The sequence below is a fragment of the Puma concolor genome, chromosome C1 (genome assembly GCF_028749965.1).
Source record: "Puma concolor isolate L17-30 chromosome C1, mPumCon1.1.hap2, whole genome shotgun sequence".
Classification (NCBI taxonomy): domain Eukaryota; kingdom Metazoa; phylum Chordata; class Mammalia; order Carnivora; family Felidae; genus Puma; species Puma concolor.
Genome location: NC_141674.1, coordinates 217,041,736 through 217,067,897, shown reverse-complemented (window position 1 = coordinate 217,067,897; position 26,162 = coordinate 217,041,736). Strand labels below are relative to the sequence as shown.

Sequence of the window (26,162 nt, the reverse complement as noted above, 5' to 3'; positions counted from 1 at the left end):
TGTGCCTGCACACGTGCCCAAGCACACACACTCGGGACACAATCCAGTCTCCACCTGCCTTAAATTGCCTCTCAAATCCAGCCGGCCGGGCCTCCTTCCTCCCGCCCGGCGTCCGTTCCCGAACCATCCCTCACCAGGATCAGCTCCTGATGAAACCAAGCGAGAGTGTCCGCCCCTCAGAGGGCTGGGGGAGCCCGCAAGGGGGTGGAAAACTGCTCACACTCACCCCTTCACATCCGTCCTTCATCCCCGCTTCACCTACAGAAATGAATTCAGAGCAACCCAAATGGCCGAGAAGAGAAAGCCCGTCAGCGTTTCGATCAAAGCGGTCTCTGCTTGCTTGTCCAGGCAGAGGCCGGGGAGCAGGGGGCTGGGGAACGGCTCAGGTCGAGCTCTCCTTTTTCTACTCTCTCAGCCATGGGCTGTCCGTGTTCGCTGAGAAGGTGAAAGAAGGTCCAGGGGCGGACGGTGGGTGCTGCTGGGTGAGAGCGAATTTATCTTCCCGTTTCAGAGTGTAAAAACGCTTCCTCCGAGTCAGATGGACTTCGAGTCTGAAAATGACTCTTTCTAACAGGGAAACTGTGTCACCTACTCACAGAAGGATCTGAAGAGGAGAGCTGACAAAGAAGGGACTTAAATCCAGGATTGGGGAGCCGGAAAGCAAAGCGCCATCAGGAGTGGGAGGAAGTTGTTCTCCTGACCTGGAAACGACCCTCACTTGGAATGAGTCTCCTGCTTCCTGACACGCCAGGGACAGGGGGGCGGCTCAGAGCCTGGGGCTTTGAAGGGCTGGTGGGGTGGTGGGGAGGGAGGTGGGAGGCCTGCGGGGAGCAGACAGCAGCGCCCCAGCGTTCCCAGGGAGGGGGCTGGCAGGGGCACCTGCAGGGGCTGCCGAAGCCCGAGGCAGGAAGCCCGGGGTGTCTTCAGTTCGGGGTCACTGAAGGCCCACGACTCAGAGTGAAGCATCCACACACCGCCTAATCCGCCTGAAGGAAACTGACAGCGGGGCTTGAAAGGAAAGCATTTCTGGAATAATCCCAGAGCGCTGCAGTGTCTGATGAGCAGATTCTAGGAAAAGCAGAGAGCCTGGGGGCCGGCGGGGGGCGGGGGGGTGGGGGGGCTTCGTGTTGCGGCGGGAGGTTTCTCCAGAAACCCTCCCCACCAGCCCGGGAGAGCGGATTCTCTCTCATCTGTCACTCATCTCGGAAAGAATTAACCAGGAGTCGGGGCCATTTGCCAGTGCTGAGATGGAAAAGGACAGAGGAAGCTTTGGGGGCGGGTCAAAGACAGCAGGAGGTGGCAGGAACCGGGAGGCAGTGCCCAGCCCCTCACAGTGGATCAGGCTGGAGTTGTGAGGGTGCTGGAGAGTCTGGGCTCGCTCGGACACACTGCTTTCTTCCGCATTTACTTCCAAGCAGGACGGCAGAATGGGCCCGTGCAATTTCCCTTTCATCCACGCAAAATTATTGCAAACCCTATTTCCCCCACCTCACAGCTCAAAAAAAAAAAAAGAAAAACAAAAAAACCAAAAGGCTACTAAAACTCTTAATTTGGGAGCTATGTCTGGCACCTGGGTGGCCCCGTCGGGTAAGCGTCCGCCTTCGGCTCAGGTCATGATCTCACAGTTCGTGAGTTCGAGCCCCGCGTCGGGCTCTGTGCTGACAGCTCGGAGACTGGAGCCTGCTTCGGATTCTGTGTCTCCCTCCCTCTCTCTCTGCCCCTCCCCAGCTCACGCTCTGTCTCTCAAAAATAGAAACAATAAATAAATAAATACAAACAAGTCTCTGCGCTCTGGGAAGAGCCACACGCTGGGGTTGAGGTGGGAAGGAGCCGTCAAAGACGCACATCAATGCCACCATCCGTCCACAAGGGTCCCCTGTGACCCTGCAGGGAGCCCCGTCCTCTCTATTTACACAGGTAGAGTTGCCTGGAGGCTTTTGGTTTGTTTGCAGTTTCCTGGCAAAATCTCTCCCAAGGGTGAATTTCACAGGCTAGCCATAGGGTGACACGTTGTGCCCAGAACACTGAAGTTAAACCAAGTTAATAAGTGACAGGCAGATACAGTAACTAACGTGGTGGGCGGGGCGGGTGGGTGCTGGGTGAAAGATACAATAACTAACGTCGTGTGGGTTTGGACTGCCTGCCGGGCACTGGGCTCTGCAAGGTTCAGAACCGGGATTTGAACCCAGGCGAGCTGGTTCAAGTTTGTTCTCTTCACCACTGGCCCGTGTGTCTTTCCCCTACCTCAAACACTCTTCCCTGGAGGAACCCTCTTCGAGAGCCCTTAGCTGGTTCCAGAAAATGCTTCCCTGCTCTCTTCCCCAGAGCTCCGTTGGAAGCCCTTTCTGTATGTTTCCCTGCAGCCCTGTGCTGAAGTGCCCGCCAGAGGGCAAGACTCAGGACTGAAACACTGGTGGATTTGCCTCTTCCTGTAGACGGTGAGGTCTCTGAGGACAGGGTGGGCATGATATCCGGCACTGCAAGGCACCCCATTGACGCGTCTCAGCGCGCAGATTAATGAAACGATGAGAAAGACCAGGTCTTGGTCCCGCGAGAGCCACAAATCCAGGGGGGGACAGCTCGGTGTACGAGGACCCTGACCCCTCACAGACGGGCTGCAAGGGTTGTGGCCAAGTTGACAAGTCAGGTGCCAAACCCACGGGGGGAAGGGCTGGTGACCTCCGCCCAGGGAAACAAGGAAGGAAGCGATGGTGTTTAATTAGGGCTGAGTAATAGCTTGGCCAGGCGAGAAGGGAGAAGAAACAACGCGAGTGAAGACAGCTCAGGACGCGCTGGAGAGCGGCGAAAAGTATTCCACTTCCGTCATATGCACACCTAACCGAGCTCCTGGGAGAGACCAGCGTCGTCTAGCTACGGTGACTAAAACAAACCAGCAGGAATGTCTCTTCGCTCAGGAACTCCACGCAGAGGGAGCGGGGAGACCACGGTAGGAGCTGATAGCCACAACTTCCCTGGCCAGGATTCCGGACCAGGAATGGATTACCACTGTGCCGAGTGCTGACCGCCGCCCCCCACCCCCACCCCAGTCTGGGCCTCTGGGTAGGGGCCTGGCCAGGGCTTGTGGCCTCCAGAAGGCTTCATCTAGCACGCCAGTGACCCCCAGATATCAGGAAGCTAGGGAGTGGGGGATCCAGGCAGGCTTTCTGGAGGAGGCGATTTTTGAGTTGGGCCCTGACAGTAGAGTAGGAGCTCACCAGGACAACAGGTGGAAGAGACTTTGGACAAAGGAACAGTGGAAAGTGGTGACCATAGAGATGCTGAATCCACAGAGCAGTTACCCAGGGCCAGCTGGACCTGAGATTCCCCCTAAGCTATCTTGTTTAATCCTCTTAACCCTCCGAGTTAAGGACGAGGGTGGGTTTGAGGTCCTTTTGCAGATGAGCGGATCAGAGCACAGAGAGTTTGTGTAACCTCTGCAAAGGCACACAGCCAGCCAGCCAGCAGTGAAGCTGGGATTCACGGCCAGCGCCCTTGTCCCGCAGTTCCGAGCTGGGGGCACCGCACCGCCACCTGTTCAAGAATCCACTGAGGCATGAAACCAAAGAACGGAGGCAGGCCACGGGGAAGGGAGGGCCCGGTAAGTCACGTGGTTTCCCTGCGCCGTGGAGCACTGGGCAGTAGGAGGTAAGAAACGGGCTGGGAGGAGGACACAGCATTCGGCCCAGGCCGGGAGGGCCACACGGGCAGCGGCCTGGGGTCTGTGTGAGACGGCTGTTTCTGGAGTTTGGGGACTAGACGGAGAGGTCGGACCAAGTGTCCGTGGAGGTGGGTAAGGGCCAGGCTGCTGATGGTGCAAAGCTCCATTTTGGGAGCTGGGCAGGAATTAACGGAGAGCCATTGAAGACTCAGGAGCAGGGCCCGATAGGCTCCGGGGTGATGTCAGGAAGACAGTCTCAGAGTCGAGAGGGGAGGTGAGACTTTGGCGGAAACATGCCTTGGAAGGATGCTGCTGTAATCCGGCCTTGCGGGAGGCCACGGGGGCTCACAATCTAGATTACCTGTGATCTGCCGCGATCGCTTCGCGGTTTATATGTTCCTTTTCTGAAGATGTGCACCGTCGCAGGGAGGGGGATCCCAAACACAGCACCCGGCTCCCCCCTAAACGCCCCCCACCGAATGCTCCCTGACGTCTCCCGCTAACCCCACACGCCTGGCTCCCGCCTGTGCACAGCAAGCAGTGCCCATCTGGAGCCACTCAGACTTCGCTCTGCACCCCAAGGAGCTCCGCCAGGCGTCTGTGCAAACACCAGAGTGGTCTCGTGAGCAGAACCGGGGGGCGGCAGATTTCCTCCATCGATTGCGGAGCAGGTGCTGCTCGGATCCTTCACAGGATCGCTCCCTGCTTAGCGTGCGTCCCACCGCTCCTGCACCCGTCCCCGCACTGGGCAGACTGCGTCGTGGTGTTCCGTTTTGTAAATCCATCCCGTCTCCTCTGGGCGATGGTAAGACGGTGGAGGGCAGGGGCCTCCCATCGCTATCGTCTACACTGAACCGATCTTATTACCCAGGAAGGGCTCACAGCGGACAGTTAATGGAAACGCATTGTATGTGTAAGGGAGTGAGGCCGGCTTCTCCTGGTCAAACAAGACTCCCGCAGCGGGAAGAGACTGATTTTTGCAAACTGATGCGATAAAACGTGTTGATCAGAGCAGAGCGCACGTTTCTGAACGGCTCTTCTGAATTCTGAACACAAGTCTGAACAGGATCGAGCTGGGGAGGCTTTGGGGCGCTCTGGTCTGATTGATGAATGGGGTAGGCCGCCGAAGGTTGATTTTCCCCTAGAGATTTCCATCTTCAGGAGAATAAAGGCCCAGGTGGGAAGGGAAGGAGGCCGCTGGAGCGATTGTGTCTGAATCAGCTCCAGCTCAGCCGAGGGCCGGACTTTGGAGACTTTTATTTTTGAGACAGAGGCTGCGGGCAGAGGCTGTCTCCATGGCAACCAACAGCTCGGTCCCTACTTGACCCAGAAGAAGCTGAGAGGGGTAGGGGGGCACACACTCCCTCAATTCTCCCTGGAAAAATGTGCTGGCTTTGGAGCAAGAGGATCCTGCCTTCATCCAGGAAAGCACGTCCCAGGCGGGGCTGAGGCTCCATTATCACGTGGGGTTGTGGACAATGGACATCCATTTGGCCCCCAAGATAAACCTTGAGAACCTGTTGTGAGCCCACAGGGGATATCCCTAACCTCAGAAATAACTAGGCATGTCTGAGGGGTGGTGATATGTGGGGGACTTCTTAGAGAAGTCAGCTCAGGTAACCCTGGGAACGAAATCCCTGTAGAAACAAATCTGACTAAACTAAGGGATTTGAGGGGCGCCTGGGTGGCTCAGTCGGTTAAGCTGCTGACTTCGGCTCAGGTCATGATCTCACAGTTCGTGGGTTTGAGCCCCATGTCAGGCTCTGTGCTCTCTCAGAGCCTGGAGCCTGCTCGGATTCTGTCTCTCCCTCTCTCTCTGCCCCTCCCCTGCTCATGCTCTGTCTGTCTCTCTCTCTCTCAAAAATAAACATTAAAAATTTTTTAAAATAATAAATAAACTAAGGGATTTGAAGCCTTCTCCAATGCAACTGACCTATGTCCAGACCACGCACGTGGCCACAGATCCAGACACCATCAAGCCCCCAAGATGGACATCCCAGTGACCGAAGGGAAGAAACCACCACCACGGACCCATAATCTCAAACCCTGTGACTTGAATGCGTCACACTCACTGGCATCTAGAGCTATTTGTACTCCAGAGGCTCTGGATAGAGGGTACCTCGTGCCCAGCTCCCCTTTTGCCCTGGCTCTGACATTATTCATTTTTTTTTTAAACTTCTTAAACCAAGGCTAGGGCCGGAGACATAATTGGTTTTCGAGAAGCATCAGTACAAAGCTTGTCCTTCGGTGGAAGAAGCCATCTTGTACTGTTTCATTTACAGTTAACCTACATAATCCTAGCAGTGATATATGGGGACCTCATTACCCATTTTTGTCTTATTTACCGTAGGCAAGAACTTCCCCCACTAGGTAAGCGATGTTTGTGTTGTTCCAGAACTGGGGCTTCTCCGTTTCCTTACCTCTATCAACAGGAGCACGGACAAGTCATGGAGTAGAGGAGTTCACGGACCAGTTTAGACTTCGGCTGACTTGACCAGGATCTTCTGCGTGCTCCAGCCCTGCCGGTTGGGGGACCTGAGATCCGTTTGAGACCTGGGTACAGTCAACAGCCAGACTTGGCAGGGACCCTCTTCCTGTGCTGAATCTGGAGTGTCCTTGCATTTCGGGAGGCCTAACGGGTCACTTCACCCCGCAGCCCCTTCCTACTGGAGCACCTCTTTGGCCACTGCTATCAGAGGGATGTTTCCATTTAGGTGTCACAGAACAGACATTTGTCTTGAATATCCTTTTTTTTTTTGCCCTCTTAAAGCGAGACTAATCTAACTCCAGTTTGGCTGAAAACTTCCTAGGGGAGAAAATTCGGTCTACTGGTTTGGTATAGATAAATGGACATGAAACTTTTTAAAAGTAAAGATCATTGTCGAGTTTCGTGTGAAGCTAGTGTCACCCTATTTTGACTTTCTTGTTCAGGCCAGGCGTAAAACTCTTTTTCCCAGGAGGTGGAAGGATTTTAAAATTTTCTATACAAAATCATCCCCCCACACGCAAAGGGCCGTGTGTTTTTATAAATACAGTAAAACCTTGGATGGCGAGTAGCTTGTTCTATGAGCGTTCCACAAGACGAGCAAACGTCTCTAATAAATCTTAACCTGATAAACAAGTGAATTGTCTTGCGATGCGAGTAGTATGTGACCCCGAACGTCACATGATCACGACTGAGCCAATGGTTCTTGAAATTCGCTTTGATATACAAGCGCTTTGGATGACGAGCATGTTTCCAGAATGAACTATGCTTGCAAACCAAGGTTTTACTGCCTATAACTCAGTAAGGAAAGAATTAGAGAAGCCACCGTTTTATTTCTCCTCTTGCCACGTGCATGTTTGGTCATTGTCTTACGCACTGTCTCAAATTCCCCTGGTTTTTTGTTTTTTGTTTTGTTCTGCATAGTGTTGTGTCTACCTAAGGAGCTGAGCAGACCTTTCCACAGAGAGGCCCTGGAGTCTAAAATGATCAGGATCATTCACTTATTTGTGTCTTCTGTTACACTCGTGTCTCTTCTTTGTGTCGACAATAAAAATCCTTACTGCTTTCTCAAAAAAAAAAAAAAAAAACACAACTAAGTAATTTCATTTTATTCTCACCGTCGATAAAATGACCAAAGCAACACATGACAGTTCTTCCTTGTTATTTAATTCATTTACACGCTCGTTTAAACCAAGTTGCACGTTACCAGCAGTGGGGCACAGGACAGCAGCTCAGATTAGACGCACGTTCCGTACCTGTGCTATTTCCTACACCTTAACGTGTTAGAGCTACACCTAACGTAACGACTTTGAATACGCAAAACTCACGTAGAGTGGCCGTGCAAAACCAGCTAACAGACAAGCCGAGCTGAAAACACTCAGCCAGTCCTTCTCTAACACCAGTGGATTTTGAGTATCCGTCCAGGTTCTCTGTCACGAGCGCCAATCGGAGACGTTCTTGGGCTGCTGATACTGATGGGCATGTAGACGTCTCTCTCAAACTAATAAAAACATGGGCAACGGACATAGGAATCTGTGGGCAAATGCATTTTAGCGGGTCCACCGATAGTTATGCTAAATTTGGTCTTATGAGAGGTTTGCAATGTGATTTCCTGGTTTTATTCACATTCACTACTTGAATGAGGGTAAGAGGCGAAGATTGTTTCTCCCCGCACAGTGGTATGGATCCAATGTGCCACACACTTTATTTTTTCCCACCAGCACAAAGAGGACATAAATCTCTTCTTGGTGGCTTCAGAAAAGGCAGATATTCCAGTTGCCGTAGTGAAACAAAAGTAACGTTCTCCCACTAACAGAGAAATTTTTGAAAATTCCACTCATTGGCAGTTTTTGCCACTTAAATTTTCCATCTACTTTTAGCATCCAAAACCATGAACCCATCAACCCTTTTGAAGGGGATTCCCCTTTAAGCCATCAATAAAGTTTAAGTAAAAAATAAAAGTATATAATAAATAAAAGTAAAAAATAATACGGTCATTCCCATATATTCGTTCCTTGCCAGCATTCTGAATGTTGTGAGTAATCATTTTAACTAACACCCAGACAAAATGATAAGACACTTTTGGGGGGGTTCGTGCTTTTGTAGTTTTTCTAATTAGATGATCTTTTAATAGCTTCCTTCTACGGTTTCCTTCTGCAGCCATTGAGTTTATAGTGTATTCAAAGCGGGGAAAACTAATTCTGGACATTTAAAGTGCCTTATGTTCTTTGAGCACATCTTTTGGGCAAAGACACCACCCCTTGCAGAGAAAGCCGGAACGAGAAGAGTCTGATAAGATCATCTCCCCAATTCTATACCGATAACTCCACTACCTGCGATATTCATAGAAGTATGTTGGTTTCTGCCTAAACTAAGGGTTAAATATAATGTCTTATGTTAAAGAGTTCTAAGTTCATGGATCTTGCAACTTAGACGAAAGTTAATAACTCCTATTTGCTCTACAATTATGAAAAAAGCCTCATAAATGGTTTGATCATAAATACGCACTCCTGCGGATCCAGCCACGGGAAAATTTCCCGAGTGCAGAAAAAGATTCATACGCCAAGATGCCTGTCCCACTGACCAGTTGGAAACAGCCTTCAACGACCAGCGTTACGGAAATCACCGGAGGTTGTATATTATGCCATTATTCACATAATGTTTTAGAAGACCAGGAACGTAACAAAACATCCTTGATAAAATACTCAGTGAAACAGCTTATACAGAATCGTGTATGTAGTGTGATGACATCATGTGCAATTTTAAAAGATAGATAAAACATGCATAGAGGAGAACAGATTTGGAAACGCCTCCTAAAATGTTAGCAGCGATTATCCTGAACCACTAACAGGAGTATTTATAGTCTCTCTACTTGTCTGTGTCGTCTGAAGTTTCTACAACATCCATGAATTATCTTTACCGGGAGAAGAAGAAAGAGGAGAAAGGAGCCTCCACTGAAAACAAAATCAGGGGTACCTCTTAAGGTCCCACTTTTGGGTGATTATTCACACCGTTAAGAATGGGGGGCTCCTGGTGAGGGTAAGAGGGTAAGACGTTGCTACATCACCTCCGCTGAGAGATAAAAAGCATAATGAGAAGTGAGAACAGTCTTTCCTGAGCAGAGCGGGCCCCTCTGGTCCTGGCAGGTTTTAGAATCTGCCCTGACTGGGGAGACTTTTGAACGACACGCCGACTAACTAGTCACATATTCCCCAAAGGGAAATAGCCGGGGATCAGTTGAGTTAAACAAACCAACCGTCCAGGAGGGAACGCACGACCGGGTTCTTCTTCCCGGGAGACATATTCTGCAACACGCGGGGGTCAGAAGTAGGGAAATCGAAGGAAGATGGGGGGGGTTCAGGATCATACTCCGATCACACAGCAAGTCCGCGGGACCGAGACTCAGGAAGTAACCGGGCAGCCTTGAGGGGAAGTTCTTCCTTAGTGCCCGTCTTCCTGTGTGAGGCCAACCACACGTCCGTTTCTCAGATTTGAGCACACTGGGGTGATTAAAGCCGTCTACTCGGTACCCCGGGCCTGAACAGTTCTTACTGAGTCCTCAGTAACAAAACTGTTCATCAGCACTTGACTTTTTCCCACGTAGATTTCTGAGATCACCTGTGAAACAGAGAAAGAGCACCGTTTTAGGAATGGATTTCCCACTTCCGTTCTCAGGAGACGATGTGCTTCTAAATTCACTGGTAACGTACTGGTCATGGGTCCAAATACACTTCCAAACATGGATTTTCTTTTGGTACTGAATTGGCTACCAGACCACTTTCTTTTTTTTTCTCTTAAAGGTGTGAGTTCTGACCAGTTTGCCATGAGGACACAATGACCACAGGTGAGTGACAGAGGTTCAGCTCAGCCCAGGTTAAGACCCAGAATGGTTCTGAGTGCTTTATTCACGAGTGGTTTTCCACTAATAAAAGGATGAATTGAAGGAGCATCTAGGTGGCTCAAGTCGGTTGAGCGTCTGACTCTTGATTTGTGCTCAGGTCGGGATCCCAGAGTCACGGGATTGAGCCCCGCATCGAGTTCCACACTGGGCGTGAAGCCTGCTTAAGATTCTCTCACTCTGGGGCCCCGAGTGGCTCGGTCGGTTAAGCATCCGACTTCGGCTCGGGTCACAGTCTTGCGTTAGTAAGTTCGAGCCCCCGCGTCGGGCTCTGTGCTGACAGCATGGAGCCTGCTTCGGATTCTGTGTCTCCTTCTCTCTCTTCCCCTCCCCTGCTCACACTCTGTCTCTCAAAAGTAAACATTAAAAAAAAAAAAAAGATTCTCTCATGTTCTCGCTAATAATAAATAATTTTTAAAAATAAAAGGGTGAGTGGAAAATAAAGTTAAAAACTTCAACAACTTATTGAAATAAAGTTTTGTCGTGATCCCCCAGGGAACGTCACATTCTTTCACTGACCTAGAATTTCGGTGTAGCAAGGGCAAAAATCAATGGATTATTGTGTAGGGATCAAACCATTTCCGGTGACTGCCTTTCCCCCTCAACCCTCGGGTCCTCGGGTCCACTCTAAGTGCAAAGGTCTGAGAAAACGAATGGCTTTCCGCTGTCCCCAGTTCCTAATTCCTTTCAACCTTAGTGTGCGACAAAGGGAAATAGCTGTACAGCCATCTGTTGATTCTATTCCAAGTTACTGGATCAACTTGGGGATGGAGAGCCTAGACGGGCCAGTTGGTGAAGACCTGCCCCTACCAAAGCCAGTTCACTCCCACCTGCAGCTGCATTCTCTTTCCTTGCCCTTCCCCCCAAAAAGATTACCGCCACCCCCCCCCCAGAGAGAGAAGTATAGAGAGACACTACAAGAATAATGCTTTAGGGGTGCCTAGGTGGCTCAGTCGATTGAGCGTCTGACTTCGGCTCAGGTCATAATCTCACGGTTCGTGAGTTCGAGCCCCGCGTCGGGCTCTGTGCTGACAGCTCAGAGCCTGGAGCCTGCTTCTGCTTCTGTGTCTCCCTGTCTCTCTGCCCCGAACCCACTCACATTCTGGCTCTGTCTCTATCAAAAATAAATAAACATTAAAAAAAATTTAGGGGCACCTGGGTGGCACAGTCGGTTAAGCGTCCGACTTCAGCCAGGTCATGATCTCGCGGTCCGGGAGTTCGAGCCCTGCGTCAGGCTCTGGGCTGATGGCTCAGAGCCTGGAGCCTGTTTCCGATTCTGTGTCTCCCTCTCTCTCTCTCTCTGCCCCTCCCCCGTTCATGCTCTGTCTCTCTCTGTCCCAAAAATAAATAAACATTGAAAAAAAAAATTAAAAAAAAAAAGAATAATGCTTTAGCAGCATGTAGATGGTTGCCTATAAAATTACACTTTCAGTGAACTTCAAAAGGATATGCCAGATAGATAAGAGAAAAGAAAAGAAAAAAGAAAAGAAAACGGGTCTTATATTGAAAAGAAAAAAAATATACAAAAAAATTGGGCACGCCAAATTCATTGTTTCTAAAGATACCAGTGGTGATGAATTTATAGGATTTCTGTTTTCTCATATATTCCTCTTCTTCTTTCTTCCTTCTTTTAATGTTTATTTATTTTGAGAGAGAGAGAGAGAGAATGAGCAGGGGAGGACAGAGAGAGAGGTAGAGAGAGAAGCAGGCTTTATGCTGCTAAGGCTCTATGCCTTTCCGATTGTATACGACGTGCCGTCTTGCTCTAACAAAGTCCTCCATATACGATCCATAATTGTCAGAACCCAAGGGAAAGTATGGAGTGACCAGAAATATCAAAAGGAGCCTAACGCGACACAATTTCCCCTGTAACACAATCCGCAATGAGAAATTTTACAGTGTAAGTGTTTAATGCACAGCCTGTAATCAGTGTCTGAGCCTCAGCACAGATCCTGACACAGGACATCTGTGAGAAGTTCATGGGCACTCAGTAAACAGTAAGGGAAGGGAGGGAAGGGAAAGGAAGGGAGGATGGAAGGAAGAAGAGGGAGAGGGAGTCAGGAAACCTTAACTGTGTTTCCATTCCTCGCAATACACTTTCTCAACAAATTCTAGCCAAATGGAATCCCCACTGCTGTTTTTTCCTATATCTCCATGTTAACATTTTAACACTTAGGTTCAGAAGGTGGACAGGCCATGGAAACACAATATTGAAGCAAACGGTAAGATCACGGAGCAAAGCCTTGGGTTCAACTGCCAGTTCCCTGAATTACATGTTTACCGTGCAACTGAGCTATGGCTGAAAAGCCTTGGATGGCTCACTAAAACATTTGTTGGTAGGAAAAACATGACCAGCATACATTTGTCTATCGCACAGTAATACACATGTATAGTGTATCATGAGAATAAGGTACACGTTTTAGGCACCGATCCATAAAAATATCCATAAAAGAGAATTAAGTAGCAAGGAAAAATGCCAAGTCTTGAACGGGGGGGGCCTTGATTCGATGAATGCCAAAAGAGCTACATCGTTTGTAAGTCACTTTCGGAGATTCAAAAGGACATTTGCACCCTATCGCTGCCAGCGCTAACCTCTGTGGCAGAGCATCACTGATGCAAAAGTAATGTGAATCCAGGCTTCGCTTCTTCCTTCCTATATCCCTACGTTGTTTGAATTTTGGTAACAGTGCATCATTTTCAAATCTGATGACACAGGAAAATAAAAGAACCGGAAAAAATATCATGATTTTATTTTATTTATTTATTTCTTAAGAATAATTTATTGTCAAATTGGCTAACATACAGCGTGTAAAGTGTGTTCTTGGCGCCCGGAGTAGACTCCCATGATTCATCACTTCCATACAACACCCAGGGCTCATCCCAACAAGTGCTCTCCTCAATGCCCATCCCCCGTTTCCCCCTCTCCCCCACCCTCCCCCCCATCCACCCTCAGTTTGTTCTGTGTATTTAAAAATCTCATGGTTTGGGGGCGCCTGGATGGCTCAGTCGGTCAAGCATCCGACTCCGGCTCAGCTCATGATCTCACAGTTCGTGGGATCGAGCCCCACATCGGGCTCTGTGATGACAGCTCGGAGCCTGGAGCCTGCCTCGGATTCTGTGTCACTCTCTCTCTCTCTCCCCCTCCCCTGCTCACGCTCTGTCTCTCTCTGTCTCTCAAAAATAAATAAATGTAAAAAAAAAAAAAAAAAAGAATCTCATGGTTTGCCTCCTTCTCGCTCTGAAACTATTCTCCCCCTTCCCTTTCCCCATGGTCTTCTGTTAAGTTTCTCAAATTCCACATATGAGCAAAATATGATATCAGTCTTTTCTGACTTATTTCACTTAGCATAAAAAAATCACGATTTTAAATTAGCCTTAAAATATGTAAATTTTCAGAACAAAAATATAACCCATTAAAATGACTTACCTTGCTGTAATTAGATTTTTCTCCATTAGAGTCCATGAAGTTCTATTTGATTTTATTAGCAATCTCTTTCAGAAGACCCTTGAGATCATTAATCTTGAAAGGGGAGGGAAAAAAAAAGTAGAACGGTCTTAAGATGAATTTTCCAACTTTCAATTTTAAATTGTGACTTTTCCATGAAACAGACGTATATTACCAAATAGAAAGTATGACACATCTAATAAATAAACATTGAAAAAAAAAATTAAAAAAGAAAATATATAAAAAAAGGGGCGCCTGGGTGGCGCAGTCGGTTAAGCGTCCGACTTCAGCCAGGTCATGATCTCGCGGTCCGGGAGTTCGAGCCCCGCATCGGGCTCTGGGCTGATGGCTCAGAGCCTGGAGCCTGTTTCCGATTCTGTGTCTCCCTCTCTCTCTGCCCCTCCCCCATTCATGCTCTGTCTCTCTCTGTCCCAAAAATAAATAAACGTTGAAAAAAAAAATTAAAAAAAAAATTAAAAAAAAAGAAAGTATGACACATCTTAGAACAGAGTCAGTAGCATGTGCTATGGACCCTGTCCACTGCTTACTTTCCAAAATCGTGTCACTAGCCAACACTCATTAGCACCAATTAGTGGGAGCTTTTCTCAAAGGTAAATCAAAAATGGTTCCCACGTTGAAATGATAGGTTTTAACAACACAGGGAAATAACGTGTAGAGATAATAATGGCATGTGCGATGAACACTAATAAAATTATAAGCTACTAACAAAGTTTCACTCTGACAGAAGCATAATACTAATAAAAATAATGTGATAGAATACTAACGAATCAAGTTTTTGCAAATAAAGTGTCCACTCCCACCAAAAAAGTATAACTTGTAAAACAATTTAAGTAAAAGGCAAAATAAAATTACTTTCAATACATGCATCTTTCGCAAACTTATCGCACAAGACGAAGGAAGCTTGTTCTTTTTTTTTTAAATATTTTTTAAGACGGTTATTTATTTTTGAGAGAGAGAGACAGAGACAGAGAACGAGCAGGGGAGGGGCAGAGAGAAAGGGAGACACAGAATCTGAAACAGGCTCCAGGGGCCGAGCTGTCAGCGCAGAGCCCGACGCGGGGCTCGAACTCCTGAACTGTGAGATCATGACCTGAGCCAAAGTCGGAGGCTTACCCGACGGAGCCACCCAGGCTCCCCGAATGAAGCTTGTTCTAAATTACATGCCACATCAGCGCACTCAATAAAAGCTTGCGTATTGGGGGATAGTAGAATGGCTTTAATAAGCTGTTCAAAGCGGATGTCAGATTCCCAGAGCTTGCTCAAGGGATAAGTGAGGATCCCTAAAGTTCTCCGTGGTTGGAAAGGAGAGATTTTTTGTTGCTCAGAAGAGGAGGGCACAGGATCCAAGAGGGAAGAGAAAGGGGAGGGGAGAGGGGAGCAGGAAGAGAAGGGCGGAGAGAGGTAGTGGAATCCTGTGTAGTTTGAGGGCTCCCTCGGACCCACCCAAATTCTCCCCAAACCTACAAAACTCATGGATGGTGCCGGTGGGCTTCTGGTAGGAGCCGGCAAAGGGGCTGAGCTCCCCGGCCAGGGGCGTGAAGTGGACGGAACCCGCAAGCTCTTCTCTGAGGCCTGCACGAGGGGGCGGACGGCCTTCAGCTACGCTTTCAGTTCCAAGAGACTTCCCCAGCCCCCACCTCGCACAGCCCCGCGGCTCAGGCCCACCGTCCCCACCGACAGTGTCACCGCCAGGCCCTCGGCCGTCAGGAGGCCTCCGTCCCCAAGCAGCCTGGGCCGCGGGAGACAGGTCAGCCTGTCCGGTCCCCTGGCTCTCCCGATGACCTCTGACCCAGGCCTGGTGGTGACCAGGAGACCCGAGGCTCTGCCCCTGCCCCTCTCTCCCTCCAAAGCCACCCCAGGGGAAGCCACGAGGGAAACAACACGACAACCAAAAACAGCCTGCCTTCTCCACACACACAACACCCAGACAAGGCCCAGCCGCCTCTATTCCCAAACCAGACCGTCCAAGCTGCTCTTTGTGGCCACCCCGAGGGCTCGGATTGGTCTTTGAAAGCATCCGCCAGGCACGTCCTTCTCACGCTGAGGCTTCCCCTGCCCAGGAAGAAAATCCAACTCGAAAGAGGCAGGTTCCCACACAGGGCAGCCCGGCCACCCCCGCTTCCTCCCACTCAGAGCCGTGCCTCGTTAGCTGCCCGGAACCCTCCGTGCTTCTCTGAACTTGGGACCTTCACAGCTGCTGACCCGGCCCCCTGCTGACGCAGACACGGGCGGCCTGTGGGACGCGTGCCGGATACTGCATGCAAATCATTGTCGCCGTCGCATCCCGCACACCTCGGCTCCTACGACCAGCCCACCCCACAAAGGATCCAGTCGTGACATTTGGGGGCCACATCTGCTTTGATGGCACTTAGCCCCAAGCCTGGCACGTAGCAGGGGCTCCTTCAATATTATGTGCTATGTGACCTAGGCACAGAAGCAGCAGACGACATATTTAAATACAAAAATACATGAGGTAGGAAAGTGAATATATCATTTACGCATATGTATACTATTTAGTACACGTTATATGTCTAATATAAATCCTCAATCTTAGAATACTATCCCCTGCTGCTCCTTTCATGTATTCTCTTAAAATTCCCTAAATTGTCTGTAGTCTTTAAAAAATATCCAGCAGGGCACCTGGGTGGCTCAGTTGGTTAAGCATCCGACTCTCGGTTTCGGCTCAGGTCACGATCTCGTGGTTCGTGAGTCCGAGCCCAGCGTCTGGCTCCATGCTAACAGTGTGGAAGCTGCTGGGGATTCTCTCGCTCTCCTTCTCTCTCTGCCCCTCCCCTGCTGACGATGTCTCTCTCTCAAAATAAACCTTAAAAAAAATGTCCAGCACTTTTCTCTTCCCTCCCCATTGATTATAATCCTGATACACATCTTCGCACGATCACCCATGCACAGCCCTCAAGTCCAAGGAAACAGGAATCTTCCCAGCCCCTCAATTAACAACAAACAACACAACTTCAGAAGGAGAGCAGCTGTAACAAAATACACCATCGTGCGATAGCGTGTCCAACAAAGATGGCGGCCACCACCAGTTCCTTTTGGCCTGCACGCAAGTGCCGCTCTCACCTCAAGAGGTGGGTCACGGAATCTGGGCCAGCCTTGACCGCTTTGATCAATAGACTCTGGTGGAAATGACATCATGCCAGGTGGAGGCCTAGCCTTCCGGAGCATTGCCAGTCTTTGCTTCCTCGCTCTTGGAAGCCAGCAACTGTGGACCAAGGGGACAGCCCCAAGACCACCGTGCGGCGACAAGCCCAAGCCACCGGGATCAGACGTCACACGTGGGAGAGAAGCCACATGGAGGAGCATAGGGGTGCCAAATCCTGGCCTCGCCACCCACTGAATCCAGCCCGATAAATCCAGCCGCGCCCACAGGAAGCGGAACCGCCCGGCTGATGAGCCCCCAGACTCTTGACCCACAAAAAAACAAGAGCCAAACAAAATGGCTATTGGGAGCCACTGAAGGGTGGGGGGGTGTTTGTTACGCAGCAGTAGGTAACTAAAGCAAATTGTGATGGAAGCATTTGATTGTCCGCACAAAACAGACCATCATCCGGAGTAGTCGACTCCAATGTTCACAGCTGGCAGTTCCAGAGAAAGGGAAGATGAAGATTCCGAAGGAAGACAAGAGCTACTCTGGGGGACCAGACACAGACACACCGTCCAGTCAGGACCTGTCAGGCAGGTGACCTGCCTCGCATCAGGGGCGCCCGGGTGGCCCAGTCAGTTAAGCACCTGACTCTTGATTTTGGCTCAGGTCACGATCTCATGGTTCGTGAGATTGAGCCCCGGGCTGGGTTCTGCACTGACAGCGTGGAGCCTGCTTGGGATTCTCTCTCTCCCTCTCTCTCTACCCCTCCCCTGCTCAGGTGCTCTCTGTCTCTCTCTTTCTCTCAAATTTAATAAACTTAAAAAAAAAAAATTCTGGTGGTAAATAACACATAAATAACCCCCAAAATTTGAATTGGATAACTTCTCATGTAAGAGCTCTATGAGGGGGTAGCTTTTGGTCATTTCTTCACTCAATAAACATTCATTGAGACCCTAGCGGTCCAGGCAGGGTGCTGGAGAGTCTGCCTTACTCGATGGGGTACCGTCTAGCCACCACACGGCATGGCCCTGGGGCAGAATGTGACTGCCGTCATCCAGCATGCCGTTCTCAAAATACCGTGATAAAACACCAGGTGTCATTTCCCCCACAGAGCCTACCAGGGATCCGGTACTTATGAATCAGTTGTAATGTCTGCTAATCCTAAGTCACAATTTCCGGCCACCCAGCTCAGGGCGGATGTGGGCACACTCTCCCCACGCCTAATGCTCACGTGTGTCTTCGTGCATTCGCAATGCCCTTCCAATTAAATAGCTAACAAATTAGAGCAGCATCGAGGACGAGCACAGAGGCTCACAGCCTCCCAAATCACTCTTCTGAGCCTCGCTGGTGTTTCTGTAACTGCAGGCATCTTACACCTGCTTTCGCAGCTGAGAGAAAGCGCAGAGGGGGCCCTGGGTCAGACAGACACAGGAGACAGTTCAAAGGTCGGGAAATAGGACTTTAGCACACAGGGGGCTATCTGAGAAGTCACTCCGTTCCAGCCCCCAGACCTTGCACACTGAACGAACACGGAACAGGGTCACTTCTATCTTTTCCTCTTTTTTTTTAATAATTGACTTCTTTTGTTTTCAGACCACAACCACTGGCCTCCTGCTGAAAGATCAAAGACAACACAGATTTAAAAAAAAATAATGTTTCCCAAACTATCATCAGAACTATACCTTTGTATCCAGCTGTCTAAACCGATGCCTCATTCTTCAAAGAAGTTAAAAGAGAGAGAGAGAGAACAAGAGAAGGGCAGGGGGGAGAGAAAAGGCTATTAGACTCCATTTTACAGTCTTTTAAAGAACAAAACGCCGATCGTTTTCATTTTCAGCTAAATCCGTGTCAGCTACGTCCTCTCGCCGATACCCACACGAAGCGGGATCCCACACTCACCCCCGTCAGAGGTACAGCATACACATGCTATCTCCACTGGCGGAGTGGCGGAATCTGACCTGTAAGGTCCACCCCCCCACCCACCCCCGTTCCAGAATCAAGATCTCGGAGACCAGGAGCGGAGAAGACCTTAGGGCATCTGCCTTGTCACTCAGAGAAAGAGCATGCCATCCATCCCACGTAATAGCTGGGTTGAACTCGGCAAAGGGATTGGTTGTGCTTCTATTTACTCTTTCTTCGTTAGAGTGAATTTTGAGCCATGTTTGGAGCTCTCAGGAAGAGTGACATCATCGGACCGTTAGCCACGTTAACCCGCATAATGAGAAGGGGACCGCTCCTAGAGGCCCTGCATGCCCTTTACTTGGGGACTGTCTACGGATTTAGCTGTGACGTATCTCATTCTATGGCATGTTTACAATGACTCCATGCAACTCATAACTGAGCTTCAGGACTTCTCAAGGACAGCCCGTAACGGACCCACCAAATGGTCTCCCGTTCTAGTTCTTCATCACAGAGACAGGTGTGCGTCACCTGTGAGACGATGCCAATTGCCCGAGATGGGTGGGTGGGTCTTCCCAGAATCCACCTCTGCGGCCATGGCAGAGCGACCTGCGCTCTTGTCACCTGGTTCCCAGGCCCCGCCCTGCAGCCTCCAGTACCTCTTCCCTCCCTGGGGCCTCGGAGGGCAATCGGGGTGGCAAGTGGGTGGTCCTGCCCTTCTGGAAAGGCTGATACACACTCACGTGTTTCTCATCTTCAATTGCCCAGGTAATACCTTTTTGGTGCTTTTTCTTCCTGCTGTAAATTCTCTTCCCAGAGCTTACTCAAAGAAGCTACTTATGTTCTGCAAACTTAATGTACGCAAGGGGGGGCCGTGCAAAGCAGAAGCGAACGACTGACATACTCCTCTGAGGTGTCATTGGCTTTCGTGTTGATCTTGACGAGGTAATTTTCTTTCATGACACCCTCCCAGGCCAGAGTCTCGTTGTCTTCGTTTTTGAAACCTTGAATAATGAGACCAAAAAAAAAAAAAAAAAAAAAAAAAATCACACTGTTTCTTCTGCCCCTTACCTCCTAAATCAACACCTGCTCGTCATTTGGTGATACCCTGGACCCGGAAGATTTAAATTCGTCCCGCACAGGCTGATGTGAGTAACGTTACTTGCTAGTAACAGCCGCAAAGCGATGGAATGCTAATGAATTTCTTGGTAACAATGAAGAATTGGAGCTGTCTGAGTGAAATAGGAATGCAATCTTTATTCTAAACAGAAATCAATCAAAAGCCTGCCTGGGTGTTTTTGTGACTTAGTAAAATCATTTCACCAATGAATTCTGTCCTCACGTTTTATGTGTGCTCCTCTCTCATTTTGATGACATAAAAAGGCTATGTCAACCACTCGGTTGGATAATTACGGACGGATCGCTACTCTCTCAACCTAAAAGGGGCGTAGGGACTTTGGAAGAGAGGACAATAAAGCCCGGACATCATTCCTACCCTTGTGAAATAATACGCCGTCTGGGTGTGGACCTCAAGGAAAATTCTTCCACTCAGTCGTTTTCCTTTCATCTAAGGCAGGGCCTGCTGTAAAACTGGCCTGGGGCATGTTCCAGCAAGATTCTCAGTTCAATTTCTTACAGTACCTGGGCCTCTCAGAAGGCAAGCAAACAATATCAAAGATCAACAAGGCGCCTGCGTTTCAGGTAATGGCACAACGGACAGCAATCCTCCGTATGAACTCGTGGGGGGAGAAAAGCACCTAGGTTCAGGAAGGCATCCACTTGCGGGAAAAAAAAAAAATCTAGTTTTATTTTTAAATTGCCTTTAAAGTGTAAGATCTTCCTGGATTTAAAAAGAATTAATCGGGAATCAAAAGCAGAGCCGATAGGCAAGTCACGGATTTCAGCAAATCCTATATAGCAAATGCCGGTTTATAGAAAATAATTCCTAACTGGATTTTTTTCCATTGGATTTTTCCTAGCAAAGTGGTTGCCAATGTCTTCTGCTCAAACCGCGATGCATGTAGAAACCCAGTGAGAGCACTGAACAACCAACACGGAAAGGAACAACACACACTCCTGGACACAGATGGCCAAAGAGTGACAGTGACAAATGAGCGACGGTCACGAACGACAGTGACCAAGACAGAATGGCAAGTTGTTTAGCAGTCGAAATAATGCCGTTGAGATGATGGCATGGCACTTTCACCACCCAACGTGGAAAATTAGCAAGGTCTACAGTAATAACTATGGCCTGTGCTGGCAAAGATGTGGATGAGCAGGTGTCCTGTAAGTTGGGGAAAAAGATCTGTAAATTGTTACAGCTGCAGCACATGATGGAGAAGGTGGAGGAGGGTGGCAGACAATATGAAAAGATTTAAACCTGTAAGTACCCTTTATCTAGAAATTTCTCTCTTAGAAATAACTCCAAGGGAAAAAAAATCAGCGGTGCGCTAAAAAATGAAGGCATATAGCTATTTATCGTCATGCCGCAGGACACGGAAAGCACCGAAACCCTCTACGTGTGTAACAGCGAGGGATTGGTGACGTTGAATGTGGCGCATCCGTAGGCTGGGAGAGTCTACAGTTCAAAACTGTCGTACAGGTTGATATTTATGTGTATGGAAAATGTGCATGATGTATTATTAACTAAATGAACAAATAAGGTTATGAATGTGTCTGTACAGAACAACCTAATTATCATACACCCACACGAAACTAATAGAATAGATACCATTATGTTAACAATATCTGAGTGGTGGCTTACGTGTGTCCTCGCTCTTTCTTATTTACGTTTTTCTGTATTTTTCAAATGTTCCATAACGAATATGGATTGGTTTTTTCTCATGGAAAGCAATATATTTCCTAACAGTGCAATTACTGGGAAGGGGCGGCATACTTTGTCATTGTTACTTTATGATGTCACCAAAAAGTAGCAAAAACGGAAGCCTGGGGGACGCCTGGGGGGCTCAGTCGGCTGAGCGTCCGACTTCGGCTCAGGTCATGATCTCGCGGTCCGTGAGTTCGAGCCCCGCGTCGGGCCCTGTGCTAACAGCTCAGAGCCTGGAGCCCGCTTCGGATTCTGTGTCTCCCTCTCTCTCTACCCCTCCCCCACTTGTTCTCTTTCTCTCTCTCTCTCTCTCTCTCTCTCTCAAAATAAACATTAAAAAAAAATTTTTTTTTTCAACGTTTATTTATTTTTGGGACAGAGAGAGACAGAGCATGAACGGGGGAGGGGCAGAGAGAGAGGGAGACACAGAATCGGAAACAGGCTCCAGGCTCCGAGCCATCAGCCCAGAGCCCGACGCGGGGCTCGAACTCACGGACCGCGAGATCGTGACCTGGCTGAAGTCGGACGCTTAACCGACTGCGCCACCCAGGCGCCCCAACATTAAAAAAATTTTTTAATGGAAGGTTGGATTCTACCTTATCTGAAAAGTTGTTTGAAAAATCTTGGCATTTTTCTCCAAAGGACAGTTTTGAGCTTAAATCCCATGACGTCCCGGTGACTTGGAGGCAAGTGCAAGGTGAATTTGGGAAACGAATTAGCACGAGAGGCTCTGGCAACCACCGAGTGCTGCGGTTTCTGGAATCCGTGATCTCCAAGCAGCGACAAATGAATGAATGGCGAGCAGGGTGTCCAGAAGTCTCCAGCGAGTAAACGGGGCTCTCGGCTCGCCCTCTCCCGCCATCACTGTGCCCGGCATGGAGAAGGACCTGTCCCGCTGTGCCCCCCTATTCCCTCTATTTCTTTATTCCTCCCTGAGACTAAGAACTATATGGGGAGAGAGAATGTCATCTTTTTCTCAAATAGTTGTAAGAGCATCATTCTCCCAAGGAAACCGGTGCAGATTCACATAGCTCATTTCTGACCTGTTTGCCTCCTGAAGCTGAAGTCCTGCCCATTTGATGGCCAAGTTGGGGGATTTGCTCCCATTTTTATGTTCTTAGCGTGCTTACTTGTTGACTAAGTTTGGGGGGAATAGAATGCATTGTGTCGTCAAACCCATCCAAATTCAGAAGACTGATTTGTCCTTAATGATACACTGGATTTTCTGGTTCCACTGATCTTGGACAGAGCACAGGGTACGTGTGGAGAGTGGATCTTCATTCCAAATCCACCTACCCAGCCCCAGCCGGAATCCAACCAGTGATGGGGATTCACGACCTCACACAGCTATTCATTTCATTTCCTGATAATGTGATTTGTTGGACACCGTCTTAAACTTTTACCAACTCAAAATCTTCCTCCCTGAAATTTTTATCCACGGTTCTTTCTCTGGAACCATGTAGGCAAAACTATGGGCCAAGCAGCCCGGCCCCCGCATGCCTCTGTTCGGAACTGGTACCCCCAGAACAGAGTTAGTATTTGTGAAGGAAGGAAGGCTTTGAGCAATATGACTGTTTTTACACTGTTTCTTCTCTGTGCGCCATAGGGTGTATCCCTTTTTGTGCTTTGCTTTCCTTGACTTAAAGTTTGTGACCGAAAAGTTCATGCTTTTCCTGATGATTTTTAAAAGAAATTTATGGGATGCCTGGGTGGCCCAGTCGGTTAAGTGTCTGACTCTTGATTTCAGCTCCAGTCGGGATCTCACGGTTCGTGAGTTCGAGTCCCACGTCAGGCTCTGCGCTGACAGCGTGGAGCCTGCTTGGGATTCTCTCTCTCCTCATCTCTCTGCCTTCCCCTGCCTGTGCTCTCTCAAAATAAATAAATAAACTTAAAAAATAAATAAAAGAAATATAAAGCCTCTCACAGCTCCGAAACACACGAGCCCTGGTGCCATGCGTGATGAAGAGGTCAGCCTGCAGGCCTCCCCCAGAGCCAGATACCCTGGCTTAAATCTGAGGTCAGAAGGCAAAATGAATGGGCTGGCGGTGCCCTTTCTATCTTTTTCTCTGAGCCCAAACACCCAAATGAATAACAATAAGCCTCTCCCTCCTTTCCTGCTTAATTTGGTCGAAACGTGTCTGCAAGCTAGGAAGATCTGTCTGGGTCCGTGGCCCCAGGATCAAGTGTTAAGAAAACCCAGCCTAGTGCAGGGAAGAGAGCTGTACCGGGGGAGGGGGTCCCCCCAGGGTGACTGAGAATTCCCTGATGATAGATTCTGGCTCCCACAGCGGCGGGGGAAGGAGAGGGAGCCCAGTGGGGACCCTCCTGCTCCTTACCCCTTATCGGGGCTAAGGAGGTGGGTAGCCACGGGAAAAGGAGAGCTGTGGGCATCCCTGCCTTCTGGAAGGAAATGGGTCCCCATCAGGGAGAGTCTGCGTGGTGTGGACTAGAGGTTAAGGGGAAGCAGCACTGGAGAAAGTACCGGCAAGCCCTGGGAGTCGAGGGGCCAGCCAGGGAACAGCTGAAGGACCCACCAGGTGCCCACACAATAAAGGATCAGTTTGTGCACACACACCAGGTCAGAGAGCACGGAGCCGGCCTAGAACAGCACCACTGTTTCCAGAAAAGACTTCCTGCTTCTTTCCCCTCCTCCCTCCCGGTGCTCCAACCCACAGAGGGTCCGTGACGGCAGCTGGCGGGTGGGAGAGAAGGGGCGAAGAGAGAGGCAGAAGCCAGCGGCCCACACTTCCTTCCAGCTCTACCCGCTGAGGGGGGCACAGCAAAAAGGGGAGCCTCCCGCCCGCATGGCCATCAATGGGCTGGTGAACAGACCAGACCGTACGTGCAGTGAAGTAATGATAAGATTTTCGATTTCGCTCAGAGCGACCAGGAAAGTCAGGAGCTCTGCTGGGGCGGGGCTAACGTCTACCAGAGTCGACATCTCACGGAGGCAAAACCGAAGTCGCGTCTTGACACTGTCCTGCGCGTCCCACTTGTTCAACCTACTATTTGCACGATTATGATGCTCACCCGAAAGTTATCCCCCCAGAATGAGACCAGCCCACAGATCTGCAACGCTCCCTTAACCTACTCTCTCCCTCGGGTAATTCCCTGTCTCTACGGACATACGCATGGGAGCGAGGCCGTGACTACAAAGAAGCCCCTTCCCGCTGCCCTGAGCGGACATGGCGCGCGTCCCCCACGACTGATCACTGCTCCTGTTCCCGGGCACGGAACGGACAATGACTCACAGCAAGGAGAAGTCTCCGTGTTTTTCCTCTTACAGCAGCACTGGAAACACTTCTTCACCACCATGTAGAAGTAGGCAAAGACCACGAAGGGGAAGGGGATGTTCAGACGGTTGCAGTACTCTTGCACCAGGAAGTATCTCTGGAACTTCCAGACCTGGTCGTTGTTCTCCTGGACGGTGCCCACGGTGTAGCTGGTAGGAGGGGAGACAAGGTCAAGCCTCAGCCTGCCACGCGCCTCCTCATTTGATTGCCAAACACGGTGGCATTGATAACGAGGCATGACTGTGATATAGCTTAAATGATAGCTTAAGTCCAGGCAGGGAGGAGAATCCGTGCCGAGACTGGGGCCAGGACAGCTCAGCATCGGGCACTCTTCAGTTGGGGCTGGGCCAGAATTGTGTCTACGGCCTTGGGGTCTGGGGCTTGGGGTTTTAGCGCACAAAAAATACTGTCCAGGGAACTTGTAAAAAGCTTTTTACTTCAAGACCTTTCAAGGATTCCCTTCTGTCGTTGGTCTGTTATTGTGTTAGTCACAAAGAGGCGAAGGTATCGACTCTCTTAGGAACAATTTGCTCCTCATATGTTGCTAACGGGAGTTTAATTGTAAACAGTCTGGGAAGGAAGTTTGTTCATATTTATCAAGGGCCTTAGAAATGTTCATCCCTTAGGGGATGCTCTATCTCCAAAGGATTTGGTTGGACAACTTAATTAAAGAAAACAATGAAGCATTTTACCAATTGGGAAGTTCAACCATCCCTTAGGGGCACCTAAGTGGCTTAGTCGGTTAAGCCGCCAACTTTGGCTCGGGTCATGATCTCACGGTCCATGAGTTCAAGTCCCACGTTGGGCTTTGTGTTGACAGCTCAGAGCCTGGAGCCCGCTTCGGATTCTGTGTCTCCCTCTCTCTCTGCCCCTCCCCTGCTCATGCTCTGTCTCCCTCTCTCTCAAAAATAAAACATTAAAAAAGAAATGTTCATCCCTTTGATCCAATGACTTGACTTCTGGAAATTTAACCTAAGACTATGGAGGTACTGAGAAAAGAAAATATATCAAAGGATATACACGCATGGCTGTTTGCCACAACCCTGAAAAAACCAGCTTCCCCAACCTCCCACCTCAACAGAATGGGACAACGAAAATGCTCAACACTAAGAAAATGAATCACCCATCATGGTTAATCAATAGGACTGCATTACGTGGCCGTTCAAACTAATGATTACTAATCATTTTTATACTTTGGGGAAAGGCTTATAACACATGAAATAATTAGGCTCAAACTCACACTTACCACATCATCTTACTACGTGAATCACAACTCACAGGGAGAAATAAATCCGCCATTCACAGTGGTGCTCTCCAGCCCACATCGTGAATGTTCTCTATTCTCTTTTGTTCCCTTCCTAAGCATTACGCCATGGGCATGAATTATTCACGTAATTAGAAAAAACATCCACTGGTCAGAAGAACGTCTCATTGTGCCACTGATTTATCAGCTACAGATCAAACCAACCATAACACAGCTAACGCTGTGCACCAGACGCTGCTCGAAGCAGCCTACTTCTACTAACGACG

The 26,162-nt window shown here is 49.1% G+C and overlaps 1 protein-coding gene and 1 long non-coding RNA gene across 2 annotated transcripts in view; one reads left to right on the top strand and one right to left on the bottom strand.

Annotated features, from left to right (window-relative positions):
* The first annotated feature begins 2,131 nt into the window (after nt 1-2,131).
* LOC147578755 (uncharacterized) lies at nt 2,132-9,976 on the top strand. Its single transcript, XR_015255649.1, has 3 exons — nt 2,132-3,598; nt 9,748-9,844; nt 9,944-9,976. It is a non-coding gene; the product is annotated as an uncharacterized LOC147578755 (long non-coding RNA).
* Nucleotides 7,238-26,162, bottom strand: part of TRPM8 (transient receptor potential cation channel subfamily M member 8) — a 96,558-nt gene continuing 77,633 nt past the window's right edge. The window contains exons 22-26 of the mRNA XM_086719993.1: nt 24,591-24,781; nt 19,417-19,516; nt 18,296-18,329; nt 13,469-13,561; nt 7,238-9,761 (exon numbers count right to left, since the gene is read on the bottom strand). Coding sequence (XP_086576119.1) covers nt 13,511-13,561; nt 18,296-18,329; nt 19,417-19,516; nt 24,591-24,781 — 376 coding nt within the window. The 3' untranslated portion in view covers nt 7,238-9,761; nt 13,469-13,510. The remainder of the gene's footprint in view (nt 9,762-13,468; nt 13,562-18,295; nt 18,330-19,416; nt 19,517-24,590; nt 24,782-26,162) is intronic.